General features: G+C 34.3%; 1 protein-coding gene across 1 annotated transcript; it reads right to left on the minus strand.

Moving 5' to 3' along the window:
- Window positions 1-417: 417 nt before the first annotated feature.
- LOC127874976 (uncharacterized protein DDB_G0284459-like) lies at window positions 418-20,239 on the minus strand. The gene is made up of 8 exons (XM_052419700.1): window positions 20,097-20,239; window positions 19,222-19,456; window positions 15,812-15,897; window positions 13,823-13,906; window positions 13,528-13,638; window positions 12,700-12,807; window positions 10,840-10,915; window positions 418-5,605 (listed from the first exon to the last, which is right to left on the minus strand). Exons 2-8 carry the CDS (start codon window positions 19,388-19,390, stop codon window positions 5,361-5,363), a joined length of 879 nt encoding a protein of 292 aa, XP_052275660.1. The 5' UTR covers window positions 19,391-19,456; window positions 20,097-20,239; the 3' UTR covers window positions 418-5,360.
- Window positions 20,240-22,048: the final 1,809 nt, after the last annotated feature.

The following is a 22,048-nucleotide window of genomic DNA, read 5'->3' on the forward strand; positions in this document are numbered from 1 at the left end:
CGTTCTCATTGCCTCCTTTATAGACACCAAGTACTGGTTCTTCCCAGGAAACGGACTCGACAGTGTCCATATCTGCCTATAATAGGCCTTCCTGTAATAGTCAGCAATTGACTGTAGGAAGAACGAAGTAGAAATCTAACTTGCTAAGGGACCACACATGTGTCAAAAACACATCTATGTGGGAAAGGGTGAAGATCTTTGTATCAACTCAGAGGAGCCAAGAATTCCAGTGAGATGTTATTGCTTAGAATTGTTAAATAGCTTGTCCATGATCAAAATACTGGCCTTTTTGAAATGATTTCTTAAAATCCTTGCCTGATATTTGGACAGTTTGGGCAATTTTGACTACATGTTTATAACAAAACACCAAATTTTCAATCAACAAGAAATAAAAGTAAGGCGAAAAAATAACACAAGTTGGTTTTAATCCTTTTATTACATAGCAAAATTTAATTTTGGTATATATCAGATACAATACTCAACACTGACCTTTAGGCAAGAATATATTCTTACAAATTATTCCCCAGTACTTTTTAGCTGAATCGCAATTGACCAACCAACAGCATGTGATTGAACAATGCATTCTGCCAATCAGAAAGCCTTGACTTGGTTATTTTACGGAGGTGTCTTGTAAAAACATTTGTAAACTGTTAACTGTGCTAGTCAGAGATTTAAGAGATTAAACTGAAAAGTTTTTGCTATGAATTCAATAGCCATTGGTGTGTTGATTTGAGCTACCCTCACAGAAAACAGGGCTTAATCCATGTGCGTAAAGTGTTGTCCCAGATAAGCCTGTGCAGTCATCACAGGCTAATCAGTGAAAACACCTTCCCATTTTATAGATTTTTTGTTTAAAGTAAATCGAGGCCAAAAGTGTCTTCCCTGATAAGACTGTGAAGACTGCAAAGGCTTATCTGGAACAACACTAACTCTTTCAGTGCGGGAAGCGAATTTTTAAGGCCTTTGCAAACAGTTTGGATCCAGTTGAGACGCCACAGAACGTGGCGTCTCATCTGGATCCAAACTGTTTGCTATTCTGATAGTATTCTTTGAAAAAAAATCGAAGAAAATGCTAATTTTAGAAATTCAGCAGACAACATTTTAGCAGACGACAAATTTCCCAGCATGCAAAGGGCTAAACATGTGCATTAAGCCCTGTTGTTCAAGGGGGAGGCTCATATTTATTGCCCTACAAATAATGCATGCATCTACAGTTCACTTATTGTCCAGTTTGTGCATCTGAGGTATACCGATTGTGAAAAACAGAAAAACATTCATCTTGTAATGTTGATAATGCAATACTGGATTACCTTGTGAGGAAAAATCCAATTTGAAAAGATATACACAACAAAACTGAAGGATACAACAAGAAATAAACATCTAGCAAATATCAGTAATAAAAGTAACAATTATAAACTCTGGTACAAAAAACGCTATAAATATATAAACCTTGAAAAATGATAGACATATTTGCTGTTTTTTCCATTGGTTCCCAGCAGTAAAAGGAGATTGATAGAAAGGTAGTTTTTATTAAAAAAAAATGGACATAACAAAAATACTGATGTCTATCAACATTAGACTTTCTGTTTCGTAAGGGAAATGACAACATTTCAGAGTGAAGGCTTCATTATGTGTTTTTCTTAACAACCTTGATTTGTAAACAGCTTTAAAATACATACAATCTATGCATGTTATAATTTAGCAACATAGTTGTACAGTAATACTGGTAAAATACCCTGCTATAGTTAGATACAAAATAAAATACTGTTCAATATGAAAAGAAACATGTGTAATTTGTAAATAGTTATCTCTTAAATAAATATGAAAATATATAATTGCATGGAAAAAATAATCGCATTCTATATAAATAACAAATGTCATGAAGAAGAAAAAGAACTTATCACTGTTTTTCATTTTGTGCATTTTGATTGGAATGTATGTTATTATATGAGTAAAAACTGCAATTTCTCAGTTGTCCCATGAAGTATTCTAGCAGGAGAATGCAAAAAACTCCTCATATCTCACTCATAATTGAAATAAGAAGCAATTTATACAAATTTCTCTTTCGAAAATAGTTTATATCAATTAATGATCAAATTTTACATACAAACTTTTATAAATACTTATACATCAAAAAAGACCAAATAACGTTAGTATATTATTAATTTCAGAATACATCAATACAATGAAAAGGTGGTTTAACGCATGCGTGTAAATTTCCATACAGTAGATTTTTTTCTTATTCGATACTTTTTTTAGAGAAAAATATAAAAGCCGAGAGTGTTGTCCCTGATTAGCCTGTGCAGACTGCTAACATTCATCACTTTATGCACATGCATTAAACCTCCTTTACACAGAGCGTGGCTCAATTATTTTAGTATTGTAAGTAGATGAACACTGCTCTAAGTATGGCAAGAGGTTTTTTTCATCAAATTTAGTCAATCATGTTCAAACTAAAATAACATTGACCACATACAATTTTTTCATTTTTTAAAAGTTCAAATAGGTTATCAAGAACAATTTTAATTGGTTAACTGCATTTATTTTATAAAGAAAGTTTTCAGACCTAAGTATGTGTTTGACATTTAAAAATAATCTAACAACAAAACCACTTATAGTTAGCCTCCGGTATACAGTACTAAGCTACTGATTTTTAACCCTTTCAGTGCTGGAACAGGAATTTTGAAGGCCTTTGCAAACATTTGGATACAGATGAGACGCCACAGAATGTGGCATCTCATCAGGATCCAAACTGTTTGCTATTCTGATAGTATTCTTTGAAAAAAAAAATCAAAGAAAATGCTAACTTTAGAAATTAAGCAAACAACATTATAGCAGACGACATATTTCCCAGCATGCAAAGGCTTAAACAGGACAATAATCTCTATAAATTTCCAGCGCATTTAGTCCCATATCAAAAGAAACTATAAATTTTCCTTTTAAGTCTCATTTTTAAGACTTATAACTACTAGTCTGATTGATACGTTTTGATTGACAAATTCTGAACCAATGAGACAGCTCAATCATAATTGCTTGACAGAGATGACTTTTAAAGCATTTGTATTCTCTCAATCATGATATTTTGAGATTGATCCAAATACATGAGTATGTGCATAGTTACTTCCAGCAGTGACTGGTATACAGAATCATACTCTTTGTATTCTCTCAATCATTTAATTTTGAGATTACAAATACATGAGTACTTACCGCTATAGTTTCCAGCAGTGATTGATATACAGAATCATACTGGAACAACATCAATTGCATGGTGAATTATGTAATTGTGATAGTCATGTAACAAAAATTTGGTCTATAAAAGGTGCATGGAGGTGTCAAATTCAACAAAGGGTTTGACTTAATGAAAGATATATTGACTTTCATACACAATTTCTGAAAAAAAACACTCTAATTTTATTTTTCATTTGTCTTCAATCAAGTCAGTGACCTTTTCGTCCTCATACAACCTTACAATAGTCTCTCAGGTGAAAAAATACAAAATCTTTAAATACTTTCTTTTTATCAATCTATATGCACCAATTATGCTTCTTTTAATCATGATTCCTTTAAAACAATGTTAACATTCAATTAGAAAATGTAATAAAGCTTCCAACAATACTTATCACATGACTCAATCATTTACCGGTAAGTGCACATGTATTTAAACATGTTTAATGTTAATGCATATGTGTTCAACTGCATTTTTTAGCCTCTGCTTTTTTAGTTTTCAGCATCAAAATCAAGGCAAAACATAATTAATTCCTTCACCAGATTTTAATGCATCTTTTTCTTCTATCACCAGACAACAGAAAATACCTTTTATTTAGTTTCTTTTTCTCATTATCACCTTTCGAAACAAGGTGCAATACTTTACTCGTTCTAAGAATCGCACTTGGAGTGTTTTTACGTCTCCAGCAAAGATAGCAAGTTCTACTGGTTGGTAAAATCCATTTTATTTAAAATTCAAAAAATCTATCAAGATAAAATAATCATTATAATATACAACCGATTGAAAATTATGCACATTGAACACATTCTTATTAGATGAACGACCTCTTACATTAACCGCTTTTTTCTTTTTGTGTATCATGTTAAAAAAATCATTATTACTTGTTTATTTCCATTCGAATAATCAGTTAATTTTTGTAATCATTAACAAATTTAAAAATTGAGAGATCAAGATGATCTATGCTCTGGGACAACAGGGTTTAACCCTTTGCATGCTGGGAAATTTGTCGTCTGCAAAAATGTCTTCTGCTGAATTTCTAACATTAGCATTTTCTTCGATTTTTTTCAAAGAATACTTTCAGAATAGCAAACAGTTTGGATCCTGATGAGACGCCACGTTCTGTGGCGTCTCATCTGGATCCAAACTGTTTGCAAAGGCCTTCAAAATTTGGTTCCAGCACTGAAAGGGCTTAAGGCATGAACATTAATGGTCGTCCAAGATGAGCCAGTGCAGGTTTACAAAGGACAATACTTTCGGCTTTTATTGTATTTCTAGTTTAAAGTAAGTCTTGCAAAAATCCATTTTTGGTGGAAGGTACCATCCCTCATAAGCCTATGCGGCCTGCACAGGCTAATCTGGGACAACACTTTATGCACATGCATTAAACCCCGTTTTCCCAGAGCAAGGCTTTAATAAATATGACATGACTTTTTGATGAGAGTATAATTATAGGGAGGACAGTGATATGACTTATTCATTATACAGTGCAGGTAAACACCATCAACAGCAACACATGACTTCCAAACAATGTTGTTGATACGTCTGCAAAACAACAGACAATTAGTTTTTTGATAAACATTTTTACAAGTATTTACATTACTTGTAAGTGTAATAGGTAGTGTACCATACATGAAGAAGGCTTGCCTGGCAATAAAACTAACTACAAACTGATTTTCATTTAGGTCATTTTCAACTTTTAATTTAAGCGCACAGTCAACATAAGATAATAAAACTGTAACAGAATTAAGCTATACATAGCTATTAAATAAATAAATATATTTTTTTAACTTAATGTATTTGTTAGCATACGTTGCTTTCAGTGAACGTTTCAATAGCTAAAGTAATGGTAATGTTTATTTTCTACAATGTATTCACAAATACTTATGGTAATACATGTCTATTAGTTCCAACAAATTTTGACATAGTGACTTTCACCATGTTCACAAAGGTTTCCAAATGCATTCATTTGGAAACCTTTGTTAACGCAGCGACAGTTAATGCCTGCCAAAAATGAAGGGAAACATTAGGCATCTAATACCTTACCATGTGCTTAATAAATAAATTAGAAGGACAAGATCTGCCCATTACAATACTGCTTACTGAGCTTTTTGTGAATATCTAGAACAAGCTATGGTCATGTGTCGAAGAATTCATCCTCATTTGCTACTTGTGCAGGATTGAAGGATGATTTAGTCTGATTTCTATTGTAGGCATCGTCAAAACTGTCTATAGTCTTTTCACTCATTCCTCTATTCAATGCGTTGTTAGGCCGTTTGACGGTCTTGTGTGGACTAGATCGACCATTGTAAATATTTTCATCAGAGTCAGCTGAGGTCGCGTCTTTGTTGTTGTTGTTGTCACCCTCTAACCAGGAATCAACTTAAAAAAACACACACAGAATAATGGAGAAAATTAGAAAAAATACTGTGAATTGTGCTAATATGTTTGTATATTAATTACAGGACACATTCTTGATTATTGAAGTTTGTATCAAATGTGAGGCATACAACTCATTGCTATGAAGTGGCTAAGATATACAGTACGAGTATGTATTGTAATTTACAATTGTTAAAAACTGTGTCATATGAATATGCCAGACTCAATATCTTCACCATTTCAGGGAATTATAGCCTAAGAGAAAAAGTACCATATTTCCATAAAAAATATTAATTAATAACTTCATGATGGTGAAGTTTTCTCATTAAATATAGAAACTTCATTCAGGTTTTGAAGAATTATGTTTGCAAAATAATTGTGAAAATAAATATGTAAGAATTGAACAAACACTATCACCAATATTATAGAATGTACTTCTGAATAAAAATACTATATATGAGCAACCGCAACCCAAAACATACAAATACAAGTACACTTAAAGAAAATGGAAATACATTTGTGCATAAGACTGAAAATACCACGTGACATCGACACAAATATAGAAAATAAAGTTTTAGCACACCAGCAATATAAATAAACACAATCAGGCCTAAACTTGAATTTGTCACCATGGAGACGAAAAAATAACACCCAACACCTGCACATGTCAAACTATATAGAATGATGTTTTAAAATGTCTGAATTTAAAAAGGGGCATAATTGTTGTAACTTTTAATGACAATTTAAGTGTCACACATGATATAGAACAATAACCTTACAACATCCAAATCATCAACAAAACAACACAATAGTACAACTAATATGACCTTAAAGGGTTCCACCATGGTTTTTATTTTCTGCAACGTTTATACAAATATTTGTGCAAAAAAAGTAGAGCAGTAACAGAATTTTTTGTTTCAAAAGTATGCTGAAAAAATTGCAATTTTACAAATCAGAAGGAGCACACTTTCATGCCCACGCAGACATGTAAAATGTATACTTAACCCCCCCCCCCCTGCCCCACAACACATACATATTTGTACTGGGAATAACTTATTGGTACTAGACAACTTTTCCATTGCTTTTAATTTACTTACTCTTCAATATTTATCGGATTTTGAATCATGAATACCCATAAACATTCCCATATTTGTCAGGACTATTATTTTAATTTTTCTTATTATGATGCTTACATGACATTTTTTTTTAAATGAATGAAATATTTTTTGAAATTGTTGATATGACATACTGTGAACAAGGGGTTTAAAAAGCAACAAGCATAATTATTTTTTGTTATTCTTAACTCAGCAATTCTTGCTTATAAAAACTTGGCACCGGTATTGATTAAGATTTTATTTAAAAAAAAATGTAAATAGCAGAAATGACGTTTCTTCTGATGTCTGTCAGACTTTAAACGCAACATCTTGGGCGGGGGGGGTATGACAATAATGGATGGATTCTAGACTCCAGTCACAAGAAGCTACAAGATTGCAACCTGAGAGGACAGTTCACCCACCCAGTTGACAATGTGTCACTTACATGGTATCTTGTTACTGACTAAAATTGTAACACACAATTTAGAAATATTTGTGTAAATGTTTGTGTTGATTTGCAGCACTGCAACTGATGTTGACAATGTTCAACAGTCTTTATATTGTGTGAATAATGATGTTACTAATACTTAGGTATTGAGTCCCGTTCTGGGAAAACAGGACTACTGCATGTGCATAGTGTTGCCTTGATAAGCAAGTGCAGTCTGCACAGGCTAATTAGGTACATCACTTTCCACCTAAACTGGATTTTCGTAAGAGACTTCCTTAATAAAAAAAAATCCATAAAAGAGGAAAGTATCCTCACTGATTAGCCTGTGCAAACTGCACAGGTTAATCTGGGACAATACTTAACGCACATGGATAAAGCCAAATTTTCCCAGAGAAAGGTTCATTAAGACCTAACAAGCAAAGACATAACCTTAGCCTTCCTCTAGCAGACTCAATATCATTAGCAATTTTTACAACTTGAACTATTAAAGGACTGCTTTTGGATCAATGTTTCCTTGTAACACTCTGAAGTTTGCTGGAAATATCAGATCATGAACATTATCTTTATTTTCTCAAAAGCTAAACAAATCTAACATCTACAAGAAGACCATGATAGCCCTGAATCGTTCACCTGATTTCAAAGCACACAAATTGTTAACAAAACAATTACTTTTTGACATAATTTTTGACCCCAGATCACCCAGATTCTAACATGACCCAGATAATGTCAGGAGAACAGCTTTGACCAAATTTTTACAATATTGAGGAATAAATTATTCTTTGAGAAGTTTTGTGTAAAACTTTAACAGGTGACCTAGTTCACTAAGATTCAAACTTTGGCTAAAAACATATCTTATCAAGATAAACATTCTGAGCAAGTTATATCACGATTGAGTCATAAATTTGGCATCTAGAGTGATAATAAGGCTTTGTAATATTTTACTGGCTTTTGACCTGGTTTTGGACTTTCATGACCCAGATTCAAAGTTGGAAGATAAGCATTCTGACCAAGAAAAACATTTTTAACCAGTTTCATCAAGCCTGAAAAATAAATGCAGCCTTTTAGTTTTGAGTGGTAAAAAGGTTTCCTTAATATTTGACCTCGTGACCTAGTTTTTTATCCATGTGACAGATACTAAAACTCAGCCTATATCTCGTCAAGATAAGCATTCTGAACAAGTGTCATTAAAATAAAATCATAAATGTGGCCTCTATATAAGTAATAAGGTTTTTCAAAGATTTGACCTGGTGGCCTAGTTTTCAATTTACAAGACCCAGATTAGAAACTTGGCCTAAATATTGTCAAGATAATCATTTAGACTAAGTTTCACCAAATCTGAGCCTTAAATGTTGCCTCTATATTGATATCTATGTTTATAAGATTTGACCTGATGGCCTAGTTCCTGAATGTATGTGATACAGAATACACATGTATTTAGGCCAATCTAGAAAGTTTTAAGTTTTAACAGTCTAACCAAGTGTCATAAAAATTTATCCATAAATGACCTCTAAAGTGATAAAATAAGACTTTCATCAAATATGAACTGGTTTTTGAACATGTGAGACCCAGATTTAAACATGGTCTAGGTATTGTCAAGATATTAATTCGGACAAAATTTCATCAAGATTGATTTGACCTGGTGGCCTAGATTTAGGACAAACATGACTTAGATTATCAATCAGACCAGATATCATACAGATAAATATTCTGACCAAATTTAAAAAGATTGGTTGAAAAATAAGGCCTCTAAAATGGTAAGGAGCTAAAACTTGACAAAAGACGTCGCATGACAGACTACACTGGGCGCAGACTGATCATCATAGCTTACCATGAACACTTTTGTGCGCAAGTAGCTAACACACACACCCAATGTACAGTAAATAAACGGTTAGCAATTGAAACATGACTACGTAACAATCCTAAACCACAAAGATATGTATCGCTTACTTTCATTGTCCATTTCGATATCTGTGTAACAGATGGTCAGTGTTTATTATGAACAATTCTGCTGAAATTGTTCCTTACAATACAAAAAACTAAATGCGCAATTGCTTATTGATTTTGGAAAATGAATAATCAATAGGCACATTACCAAAACTGTAATACACAAATTAAAAAAGTAATGAGTTCTGATCGTGTTTGTTAATAATGAATCTGGAGTAAATTACTTGAAATGAGCAATATATTGTAATATATTGCTATACAGGTTTGCTGTTTGGCAATATATTACCACATATTGTTTGGCATATTGTGGAAGTCAAACAGGATTTTCAACTCAATTGAAAACATAGTTAACAAGACTATTGCCAAGCAATATATGTCCCCTACCGGCTCCACCATTGTCAGAAATTCCACCATTGTCAGAATTTTTTTTCTTTTTTTTATATTTGTTGCCATAGCAAACAGAATTTTGATGTAGGAACAAAATGAAATGACGTGCATAATGTCCATATTGCCATCTATCCATGTTTGAAGTTTCATGAAAAAATATGAAGAACTTTTAAAGTTATCGCAGGATCCAGAAAAAACACCATTTTCAGCAGTATTTCTAGTCTATTTGCTGCCATAGCAAACAGAATTTTTGACATAGGAACAAAATGAAATGACGTGCATAATGTCCATATTTCCATCTATCCATGTTTGAAGTTTCATGAAAAATATTAAGAACTTTTAAAGTTATCGCAAGATCCAGAAAAAAACACCATTTTCAGCAGTATTTCTAGTCTATTTGTTGCCATAGCAACCATAATTTTTGACATAGGAACAAAATGAAATGACGTGCATAATCTCGATATTGCCATCTTTCTATGTTTAAAGTTTCATGAAAAAATATGAAGAACTTTTAAAGTTATCGCAGGATCCAGAAAAAAACACCATTTTCAGCAGTATTTCTAGTCTATTTGTTGCCACAGCAACCAAAATTTTTGACGTAGGAACAAAATGAAATGACGTGCATAATGTCCATATTTCCATCTATCCATGTTTCAAGTTTCATGAAAAAATATTAAGAACTTTCAAAGTTATCGCAGGATCCAGAAAAAACCACCATTTTCAGCAGTATTTCTAGTCTATTTGTTGCCATAACAACCAGATTTTTTGACGTAGGAACAAAATGAAATGACCTGCATAATCTCCATATTTCCATCTATCCATGTTTCAAGTTTCATGAAAAAATATGAAGAACTTTTAAAGTTATCGCAGGATCAAGAAAAGTGTGACAGACTGACGGACTGTCGGACACACAGAGAGCAAACCATAAGTCCCCTCCGGTGAAACCTGTAGGGGACAATAAACCAGTTCTTTAAATCTTCTGGACTGTGCAGATGAAAGTTTGAAAAAATGTTGTCAATGTATTCACTATATCATTAGCTCATTTATTTTCAAAACTGAATTTAAAATCCAACAAATCTTGTGCAGCTTTTTAATAAGGATGATTAAAAAAATATCAGAATACCCCCAGTCCGTGTTCAAACAAATAAGCCACGTTCTGGGAAAATAGGGCTAAATGCACTTGCAAAAAGTGTCTTCCCAGATTAGCTTGTGCAGTCCACACAGGCTAATCAGGGACTACACTTTACACAAATGCACTAAGCTCTGTTTTCCCTTAACTCAAATATTTATTGCCGATTTATAGTCTGACACTGTTTTCTAATAATAATTCAAGTCTGTTTTCAAAGTATGATGCACATGCATACCTTCATCTGCGTTGTAATCACTGTCTTTCTCTACCTCTATGTCCAACTCATGGTCTAACTCGTTCAGCTTCTTTACCTGTCAAAGATTGTGATACACAATTTGCACATCTAAAATATACTTCAAACCAGGCACTTATCAAAACATATGGGCCATGCTATGTGAAAAGGGGGTTTAATGCATGTCCGCACAGGCTTATCAGGTACGACACTTTACTCTTATATGTTTTTTTCGTTTAAAGATTTAAGCGGATAGTGTCGTCCCTGATTAGCCTGTGCAGACTGCACAGGCTAATCTGGGACGACACTTTACGCACATGCATTAAACCCCTTTTTCACAGAGCACGGCCCAAGTCAGCCTGCTTACTAGTATATGTCAACAGCCTACAACCACATGAGTCATGCTCTTGGAAAACGGGGCTTAATGCATAGTGATAAAGAATCGTCCAAGATAAGCCTGTGTAGTTCATCTTGCTTTAATGGAATTCTTCTTAATGAAAATCCAGTCTAGGGGAGAGTGACATGCCTTATTTACCTGTGCGGATGGCACAGGCTAATCTGGGAGGACAGTTTACACACATGCATTTAGCCCCATTTTCCCAGAGCGCGATTCATACACTGATCACAACCTCCACATGTTTACTATAAACCAGCCCAGACAAGACCATGCAAACTTAACTGTGATGCAGTGATACAAGAATCTTATCATTCATCCTTTTTACTTACAACCTCTTTTTTATGATTTTCTTAAAATGTCTACCAACTAATTGCTGTGCACTATATTCACATAAGTCATGCCTGCTGTAAACAAAAAATATAGACGCATCATTTTAAAACTTCTAAGGCAATTGTTTCTTTCAATACAACAATGTATGATTACTTACATCAAGATTATAAACCTCTTAATGTTTAAGCATACAGTATTTAGCTGCAACAAAAAACTTTTCATTAAAGCAGTAATTAAACAGGACACAAGCCAGGGGTCATGTGAATCTACCAAGTATTTTAAGACTCAGGCTATAACAAGAGATGTGTTTGTCAGAAACAATATGCCCCCTACTGTGCCGCTTTGAAGTCATATATTTGACCTTTGACCTTGAAGGATGACCTTGACCTTTCACCACTCAAAATGTGCAGCTCCATGAGATACACATGCATGCCAAATATCAAGTTGCTATCTTCAATATTGCAAAAGTTATGGGCAATGTTAACGTTTTCGGACGGACGGACGGACTGACTGCAGGACGGACTGACGGATAGTTCAACTGCTATATGCCACCCTACCGGGGGCATAAAAATGGGCCTAAATGCATGTGCATCCAGTGTCGTCCCAGATTAATCTGAAAAGTCTGCACATGCCAATCAGGGACAAAACTTTCAAATTTTATACTATTTTTTGTTTAACTAAAGTCTCTTCTTAGCGAAAATCCAGTTAAGGCAGTAAGTGTCATCTCTGATTTGCCTCTTCAGATTGCTCAGGCTTATCTGGGAAAAACTTTTACGAACATGCATTAAGCCCGGTTGTCCCATAGCGGGCTAACAATTCAGTCTTTACTTAAATTTTTCATAAGGTCTTTGAACGGATAGATGTGTCGACACACAGCCTAACCAAATGTAAAACCACTCAATGTTTGTGTCTTTATGGACCACTTTATGCATTCATGAAAAGCTAATTTGGAATATTTTTTGAAAATTTACACAACAAGTCCTATAGACTTTATTTTTGTGTTCATCAAAATATGAAACCCACAAAAATAAGCAAAAAGAATCAATAATAAATGTATACAAAGTTACATTAGACCTCCTGAAAATGAAATGATTTTATAGTCACAATTGCCAGTGGATTGCAATATTATGTTATACCTTTTCTCTAGCCCGCTCTGCCCTCTGTTCTCGGATCTTCTGTCTCTCTTGTCGCTCCTTCAATTTCGCGTCTCTTGTCTTTTCTGCGGACTCCAATGCCTCTTCAATCTTAAAACAAAATATTTTTTTGAATCCCCAAAGAATTGGGCCAAGCTATGTGAAAAGGGGGTTTAATGCATGAGCTAAAGTGTTGTCCAAGATTAGCCTGTGCAGTCCACAGAGGCTAATCAGGGTCAACGCTTTCTGCCTAAACTGTATTTTTGCTAAGATGAGACTTTCTTTTAACAAAAAATATCATACAAGCGTAAAGTGTTGGCCCTGATGAGCCTGTGTGGACTGCACAGACTAATCTGGAACGACACTTTACGCACATGCATTAAACCCCCTTTTCACATAGCACGGCCCAATTCTTTGTGAATGTTTTTCTCTGCAGTCAAATAAAACTAGAGCAAACACTTGTGGATAAGCCTTATTTTAGGATTGCTGTAATTTCAAACCAATATTTCATCACGCCAAAATGAAATAAATGTATGAAATCATTATCAATTTTCAAGCAATAAGCTATTATCTTAAAACATTGCAGTAACTTGAGTTTTAAGAGCACATATTAAAATCTCAGAAAGTATTTAAACAAAATATTTAACAAATACTAGACAATCGTGTTTATTACCAACACATGTTTCAAGTAGTATATAAGAATGACTATTTAAGCATATACATATTTTAATTACTGAGACCTTTAAAGTTAGATGACATACAATCTAATTTCTCCTCAAAATGTAGCTTAATTGGGTAAAACATAAGTTAAAATAATTTTGCTTTTTATACCTTTTCTTGTTTTTCCTTCTGCTGAAATTCCTGCTCAAATTTCTGTGCCTCTAAAATTTGTAGCCGTCGCCTTGATGCCTTCAATGAAGCACTCTTTTTTCTTCGGATTTCCTGAAAAAGAAGTCAATTATCCATCATAGTTTTATATAAACAGTTATTGGCAACATTGCAATCGTATTTGCAAGATCATGTAAGAACCTACATAAAATTCACATGTATGTATAGTTGTTTAGAAGTAAATAAAATACAATAGTCGATTGAGAGAGATCTTAATTATATGTCATAAAACCCTTACTTGTTCCCTCTTCTCATCTGCTTGTCGTTGTTTCTCAGCAAGTTCTGACGCAGTCAACTTAGGAACGTTTAGTGGGTCAAGTCGCTGATAAAAGACATAGAAGTAACAGGTAAACAAAGTTTTTAAATTATTTTTCAAAACACAAACTTGTGACGAATCGGCAAGTATACCAAAGGTTTTATGTGTAGACAATAAACAAGAGCTGTCAGAGGACAGCGCGCTATACTATTCGAGTGCTTGACAGAATAACGTAAGCCATCATGGGTAAATTGTTCATATTCAATAATTTATTAGACGATCTTTCAAGAATAAAAAAAGGAAAAAAAATTATTTTTTATTTGGGGGGGGGGGGGGGTAGGGGGGTGTAGGGGGGGTGAAAGGGGGGTATAATGTGGGGTGGGGTAATTTATTAGATGATGTTTAAAAAAAAAATTGGGGGGGTGGGGGAGTAGGGGGGTGGGGGGTGAGAGGGGGGGGTATAATGTCGGGTGTGGTAATTTATTAGATGATGTTACAAAAAAAAAACTTTTTTGGGGGGGGGGGTGGGGGGGAGGGGGGGGGGTGAGAGGGGGTATAATGTGGGGTGTGGTAATTTATAAGATGATGTTTAAAAAAAAATGGGGGGGGGAGGTTTGGGGGGGGGAAGGGATTCTGGGTAGGGGCATGGGGTATTGTTTGGGTGGAATCCATTGTGGTATTCAGGTAAGTGTTGTTTTGTCAAAGAAATAATAAAATGTGATCATAAATAAAGAAGTTATGGCAATGTAAGCAAAATGTTCAATTATCTAAGTGTAAAAGGGGCCATAATTATGTCAAAATGCTTGATACAGTGGTCTGCTCTTGTTTATAGGTTGGGGTCATGTTGGTAAACAAGTATGCAACATATAAAAGCAATATGTCAAAGGATATAGGAAATATTTGGGGTAGTACGCAAACTTTAACATAGATTTATCAATAATATGCATATTCTAAGTATAAAAGGGGCAATAATTATGACAAAATGCTTGATATAGTTGTCTGCTCTTGTTTATAGGTTGGGGTGATGTTGGTAAACAAGTATGCAAAATATAAAAGCAATATGTCAAGGACAATAAAAATAAATGGGGAAGTACGAAAACTTTAACATTTGCTGCATATTCTAAGTGGAAAAGGGGCCATAATTATGACAAAATGCTTGATAGAGTTTTCTGCTCTTGTTTATAGGTTGGGGTCATGTTGGTAAACAAGTATGCAAAATATGAAAGCAATATGTCAAGGGACAAAGAAAATATTTGGGGTAGTACGAAAACTTTAACATTTGCTGCATATTCTAAGTGGAAAAGGGGCCATAATTATGACAAAATGCATGATAGAGTTGTCTGCTATTGTTTATAGGTTGGAGGTCATGTTGGTAAAGAAGTATGCAAAATATTAAAGCAATATGTGAAGGGAGAAAGAAAATATTTGGGGTAGTACGAAAACTTTAACATTTGCACGCAGACGCTAACGCTCACGCCGACGCCGGGGTGAGTAGGATAGCTCCACTATATATATTTCATATATAATAGTCGAGCTAAAAAATGCATATTGGATGACAAATATGCTGAAACAATGTTTTTATTTTGACACATTTGAAGTCCTTTAGAAATTTTAATTTAATAAAATACATTTCTTTCTAGAAACAAGTTAAGGCTTCATTTCCAACCCTTTGATACTGATGAGCAGCAAACAGCATAAAACCTGAACAGACTGCGAGTTACTCGGAGGCTGTTCTGGTTTTATGCTGTTTGCACATAGACATTTTCACTTTGCTTCTGAGTGGGAAAGGGTTAAAGCAGAGTGTCCAAAATGATAAGCATGTGTGGACTGCAGGAGCTAATCTGGGACCACACTTTACAGAAATCTGTTTGCCCAGTGCGCAGATCGTATTCATGCATCAAGGTTAGATATTAGCAGTAAATGGTTGCGAGATGTACCAATAACAAAGGCACAAAAAACGCGTGGTTTTACCTTTAATCGAGGTGGTGGAGGCCCAATAAGAGTGTTCTGTGTTTCCTTCCCATCAAGGTCAACTGTGAAGGCTACTGAACGAGGTACTGAAAAGGGACATCACTTTGCTATTATAAGTGTTGCCAGTTGTCTCCCTTATTGTCTTGAAATTATAAGATATTGCCACCTTACCTAGTTTTGATGATTGTATATGCGTTTATTGTCAAAAGACAAATACATGTATTATAGAATTAACTGACACCTTTGGCTTTCTAGGTTAAATTAATGTAAAACAATATTAATTATAGATTCCAAAATTTACGAAAACACTAATTCGCAGTTAAAGGATTTTATAACAGTTTAACATGACATATTTCATTTAAAAAAATTATTAATAGGCATATATTTATGACATGAACTGGCAATTTTACATTTATTTTATATTGGCTTACATTATTGTAACTATTTACACCCCTATGGAAACAAAACAAATTCCAATCTCTGGATATTACAATAAAATAGGTGGATACTCCTCAATAATTCATACTCTGCAATTGATTTTCCTTTTGAAGCAATATACATGTACTATTATTGACCCACAGAAATAATTGAAATACACTTATGTGCCTGAAATTCCATGTATCACCTGCTAATGAGTGGTAATGGCATATTAGTTGAAGTAATGCACTTATCCATTACTTTATTACCTGATTGACTGCTTGATTGACTTGAAGTTTAAAATAGTAAGTACATTCCACAAACCTGATATAAATAAAATGATTAATTCTTAATAAAGCTGCATGTTAAGAAATATAAATATTTAATTTGGGATTTACTTATTGCTACAATATTGTCATAATGGACCGCAAATAATTGAAAAATAAAGCCTAAAATGTTGATATTTTGAAACATATAGCAAGGGACTTGTTTACTGATTGTCCTAGATTTAAACTGTTTGTCACAAATTCAGAAAATAATAGAACACTGTCAATCAGGGAGTGAAATACCCACAACAGCATACTGAAAAAAACAGCTTCATTGGTGCATTTTAATAATATGAATTTGATCAAATTACTGGGTATTTAGGGTAGCCAAAGCCAAACAATTGAATAATTTGGAATGGAATGATTCTGTTGCTTGCTTGAAATTTAAATGTCAACACTTGGTTAACTTGTATTGTGTATACAATAACTGTGAATATGTAACAGTCCAGATGACCAAGAGGTTTAGATGATATCATTGTAATCCAAAGGACACTGATTGGATCTCTGCTGGAGACACAATATTTTTTTTATAAATATATTATTGTTATTTAACAGTTTGTTTAAGTCTATAAATTTAAGACATTTACTGACACATTGAAAAACAGAGCTGTCACCATAGGATGACTTATGCCCCCTATAAACACTTGATAGAAGTTATGAGCTTTTTTGAAACCTAAATGCACTGCAGATTTCGAAACCTAAACACAGACACTAAGTTCAAGGTCAATGTCACAGGGGTCAAAATTTGTGTGTGTATGGAAAGGCCTTGTCCATATACACATGCATACCAAATATGAAGCTTATACCTCAAGGGACATAGAAGTTATGAGCATTTTTCGAACCCTAAACACAGATTTTGAAACCTAAACGCTGACCCTAAGTTCAAGGTCAAGGTCACAGGGGTCAAATTTTTTGAGCATATGGAAAGGCCTTGTCCATATACACATGCATACCAAATATGAAGGTTAAAGCTCAAGGGACATAGAAGTTATGAGCTTTTTTCGAAACCTATACGCAGATTTTGAAACCTAAACACGGACCCTAAGTTCAAGATCAAGGTCACAGGGGTCAAAATTTGTGTGCGTATGGAAAGGCCTTGTCCATATACACATGCATGCCAAATATGAAATTGCTATCTGAAGCGACTTAGAAGTTATGAGCATTTTTCGAAACCAAAACGCAAAGTGTGACGGACAGACAGTCCGATCTCTATATGCCCTCCTTCGGGCATATAAAAATTCATAATTCATAAAAATTCATCAATCTTGAATCTTCAACCTTGAAGAACTTAAGTACCTTCAATAAAATGTAAACAATTAAAAAGCATGATAATAGTAAATACAGGCAAAGTCAACAAATCATGTGTTTTACAAACTATGAATTAATTGAATTTAATGCACTGATAAAGTTTTTAGGGCATTTGAATAAATGCCAAACAATCTGGCACACAGACAATGGTATTGATTTTAAGTTTCACTTCATGATCTTAAAGGCTTGTTTATAGCAATATCTACCAACACTTGATGAAATATCCAATCATTCAATCAATCAATCAATCCATAAATTAACAATGGTTGGCATACATGTATATCAATCAGCCTTGAAAAAATGTATGTATGTATAACAATTTTTCATTAGCCCATTGAAATACTGTACAACAATTAGTTGTGTTTAAAGCAGAATGATGAAACAAATATACCATCATAGAATGTTTTATAAGTTTTCAATAGTTTGTTCTATCTGCCCCATATGGAACAAAAAATAATCAGACACATTATGGGAACAATTACAATGTATGTTCTAAGGTTCTGTTAACCTTTTACCACTTAAATACGTATTTTAATGCATTTGTAGTCCCTTAGAAAGTTAAATTTAATTTAAGACCTTTCTTACTAGATTTAAGTTTTTAAGGCATCATTTCCAACTCTTAGATACTGATGAGCAGCAAGCAGCATAAAACCTGAACAGACTGCGAGTTACTTGCAGGCTGTTCTGGTTTTATGATGTTTGCATATAGCCATTTCAACTTTGTTTCTGAGTGGGAAAGGGTTAAAGCTAATTTAAAGTATCAATGAAACCCTTCTGAGTTTTCTAACATTGTAAAACAGGCATCATTTCAGGCATGACAAAGGAATGAACAGCAATGAAGAACATTTAATTGATTTGACATGTATTTGTTGTATTTTTTGGTGTTTTTAAGTTTAAAACTAGACCTCCCATAATGATAATTAAAGTCCCCCACACACAAATGGCTTTGTAGAATGTTGACAATTGTTGCTGATTGACTTCCAACCTTAAAAGGTAAGTGGTTTCTTAAGCAAAAAAAGGGTCAACATGAGTGCCAATTGATGTGGCATAGTTAAAGAGACAACAAGTGCTATTTTTCCAAATAAGTGCTGTATTTTGACCTTTCACCCCAAAGTATGACCTCGATGGTTGCCCTCACGTTTTTTAGCCTGAATCACCAACGATATAGGAAAATATTTTTGTGCTAAGTTGTTTAGAAATCTTTTCATGCATGAAGAAGCATTAGACAGGAGACAAACTAAATGTCACAGACAAAATAAACTTATTGCAATACAGACCCACAACATAATTACAAATAGTTGGGATGAAATGAAGGAGTTTAAAATTCTCCATTGTTAACCATTTCCATTAAATACTTACCCTGATTATTCGTCTGTGAGTCTGATTTGTTAGCTTTGGAGTCTTGGACAGATTTCTTCTTACTGGCTTCAGTAGATTTATGATAGCCATTGTTGTTCTGGACAGGCTTTTCTAGGGGCCGTTGGTCTGCTGCCACCTCAGGTGTAACTTGTGAGTTTCCACAGCCCATGATGCACTAATGGAATAGATCCCTTCCTGATTGTTTGTCTTCTAGTGCCAATGCAACATTCCAGTCCTGCAATGCACTTTTTATGTTTTATTTTATTTCAAATTTCACAGCCTGTTCAGTCTAAGGTAGGGGTTTCCGCCTAGTCCATATAAACTATATAGACTTTGATAATTTTTGCTATGGGGGCTCTTCAACCCTTCCGTTTATAAAGCTGAGACTTGAATTATTGCAATTGATTCGGACTGATCCAACTATTTCAGAAAGAATTAGCCACCATAGTGCTTTTAAATATTCCCATGCACATTCTCCACTTACAAACTACATTCAATTTAAGGCAAATCATGTCTAAAAGATTAGAAGGACTCCTTTTATAGTCAGAGTGTAATATGTTGAACAGACATAAACTGAAGATTAGATGGATCTTAAATTCATTATAAGTTTTGACCCAAGTATATGCACAAAAATATTTAACTTTATTAAAAAGTATTGACAACATAATAAAATTAAATAACCCGTAAAAAGTTGTATAAATAATTATATATTTTTTGGCACACTAACCACAAGAATAGATGTAGTAAGGAGAAGTGCTATTTACTGGGTACCCCTATTTACTTTGCTTTTGAATACAATTAATTCTCAATTAAGTTATTTAGTTAAATTATCTTACTAAGTTTACCGAGTTCCACAAAATACAAAAGCTATATACCTTTTTAACACTAAATTCCTAATATATCTGATGGAATTTAGGCACACTTTCTCTCCTTTATTGAAGATGTCAATTAAATCGGAATTGATAGTGTACATTCAAAGAATGTCAACTTTTCAAAACCAGGTGCTTGTGACGTCACGGTAGCGTGGAGACATGTAAATAAAGGGACCAGCACTCTTTATTGATTTAGTATGTATTGAGCTCATGTTAAAAAATAAAAAGTACCATGTTTTATTCCGTTTTGTTCAAACACATTTTAACTACATCGATATATAAATTAGGGCCATGAAATTGCGACGACAATACTCAATAATAGCTAGGTCAATAAATAGATCGTTCTTTAAGGCTAGAAACCACTGTCTTATGCGAGGGTTAACGAAAACGATAAGAAAAGTTGATAAAAACTTCTATGTCTATATACCATTGTAAAATAAAATTGTAAACATTTTGTTTCTGAACAAGCGGAACTTTTTCATTCTGGCTAAGATTTATATTGTTCATGAACTTTGACCATTTTATTAGGTAAAAATTTTTTCGGGGCATGTAAACAAACTATTTAAACAGTTAAACGCACATTTAAAAAGTAATTGAAGCTAAAACCTCGTCGGCATAAGGTTGATATTGATATTATTATACCCCCCTACCATTGGTAATGGGGGCTATATAGTAGTCACTTTGTCGGTCTGTTAGTCGGACGGTATGTCGGTCTTACTCAAAATTTCATCCGATCTTCACCAAAATTGGTCAGAAGTTGTATCTACATGTAGCTGATGTCTAGGTCAAGTTTGAATATGGGTTATGCCGGGTCAAAAACTAGGTCACGGGGTCACTTAGTGCATTATAAACCGAAAGTTTGTCCGGACCCTAACTATGTCATTTATCGTTAGATTTTAAAATGCCTTGGTGGATTTGTTCACCATCATGGGGCGGTGTGTCTTGCGAAGAAAGTACGGCGATATCTCAAGGGTCAAGGTCACACTTGGAGTTCAAAGGTCAAATGCTAGTCCGGGCCATAACTTTGTCAATCATTGTGAGATTTTAAAATCATTTGGCATTTGTGTTCACCATCAATAGACGGTGTGTCTAGCGAAAGAATTACATCGATATCTCCAAGGTCAAGGTCTCACTTTGAGTTCAAAGGTAAAAAATGTCCATAAATGAGCTTGTCCGGGCCATAACTATGTCGTTCATTGTGAGATTTTAAAATCATTCGGCACATTTGTTCACAATCATTGGACAGTGTGTCGCGCGAAAGAGTTACGTCGATATCTCAAAGGTCAAGGTCACACTTTGAGTTTAAAGGTCAAAAATGGCCAAAAATGATCTTGTCCGGACAATAACTATGTCGTTCATTGTGAGATTTTAAAATTACTCGATACATTTGTTCACAATCATTGGATGGTGTGTCGCGCGAAAGAATTACGTCGATATCTCAAAGGACAAGGTCACACTTTGAGCTCAAAGGTCAACAAGAGCATTGCCATGCGGGTGCAGACCGCTCATCTATTTTTCTTTTAAAGGTGAAGGGTCTTGGGGCCTTTCTCAATACTTCAATCACAAAGGAGGGAGGGTTGGGTGGAGAGGGGTGTATAGTGTGGGTGTGTGGTCATTTATTACATTATCTTCCAAAAATAAGGAAAAAAATGCAAACAAAAATTTATTTATTTTTTTTTGGGGGGGGGGGGGGTATTCTTGGGTGGTTGGGTGGGATGGTTGTACGGTATATCAAAAATAAAATAACATATTTTTTTAATCATGTTTCAAAACAAAAACAAAATTTGGGGGGGGGGGGTGGCGGGGGGGGGGGGGGGGGGCGTTGGGTAGGTATAGTGTGAGGGTGTAGTCATTTATTAGATGATCTTTAAAAAATGAAACAAAATTTTTTATTTTTTTTGGGTGGGGGGCGTGGGGGATGGTTTGGGTGGAGTCTTTTGTGGTATGCCAAAGTA

Source organism: Dreissena polymorpha, chromosome 3, assembly GCF_020536995.1.
Source record: "Dreissena polymorpha isolate Duluth1 chromosome 3, UMN_Dpol_1.0, whole genome shotgun sequence".
NCBI classification, from domain to species: domain Eukaryota; kingdom Metazoa; phylum Mollusca; class Bivalvia; order Myida; family Dreissenidae; genus Dreissena; species Dreissena polymorpha.

What these genes read in the sequence shown, in the direction of transcription:
- LOC127874976 (XM_052419700.1), bottom strand. Translation starts at nt 19,390, where the DNA reads ATGGGCTGTGGAAACTCACAAGTTACACCTGAGGTGGCAGCAGACCAA. An exon ending in CTCCACCACCTCGATTAAAG is followed by an intron (nt 13,907 to 15,811) that starts GTAAAACCACGC and finishes GTCTTTTATCAG; the next exon opens with CGACTTGACCCACTAAACGT. An exon ending in TGATTACAACGCAGATGAAG is followed by an intron (nt 5,606 to 10,839) that starts GTATGCATGTGC and finishes TGTTTTTTTAAG; the next exon opens with TTGATTCCTGGTTAGAGGGT.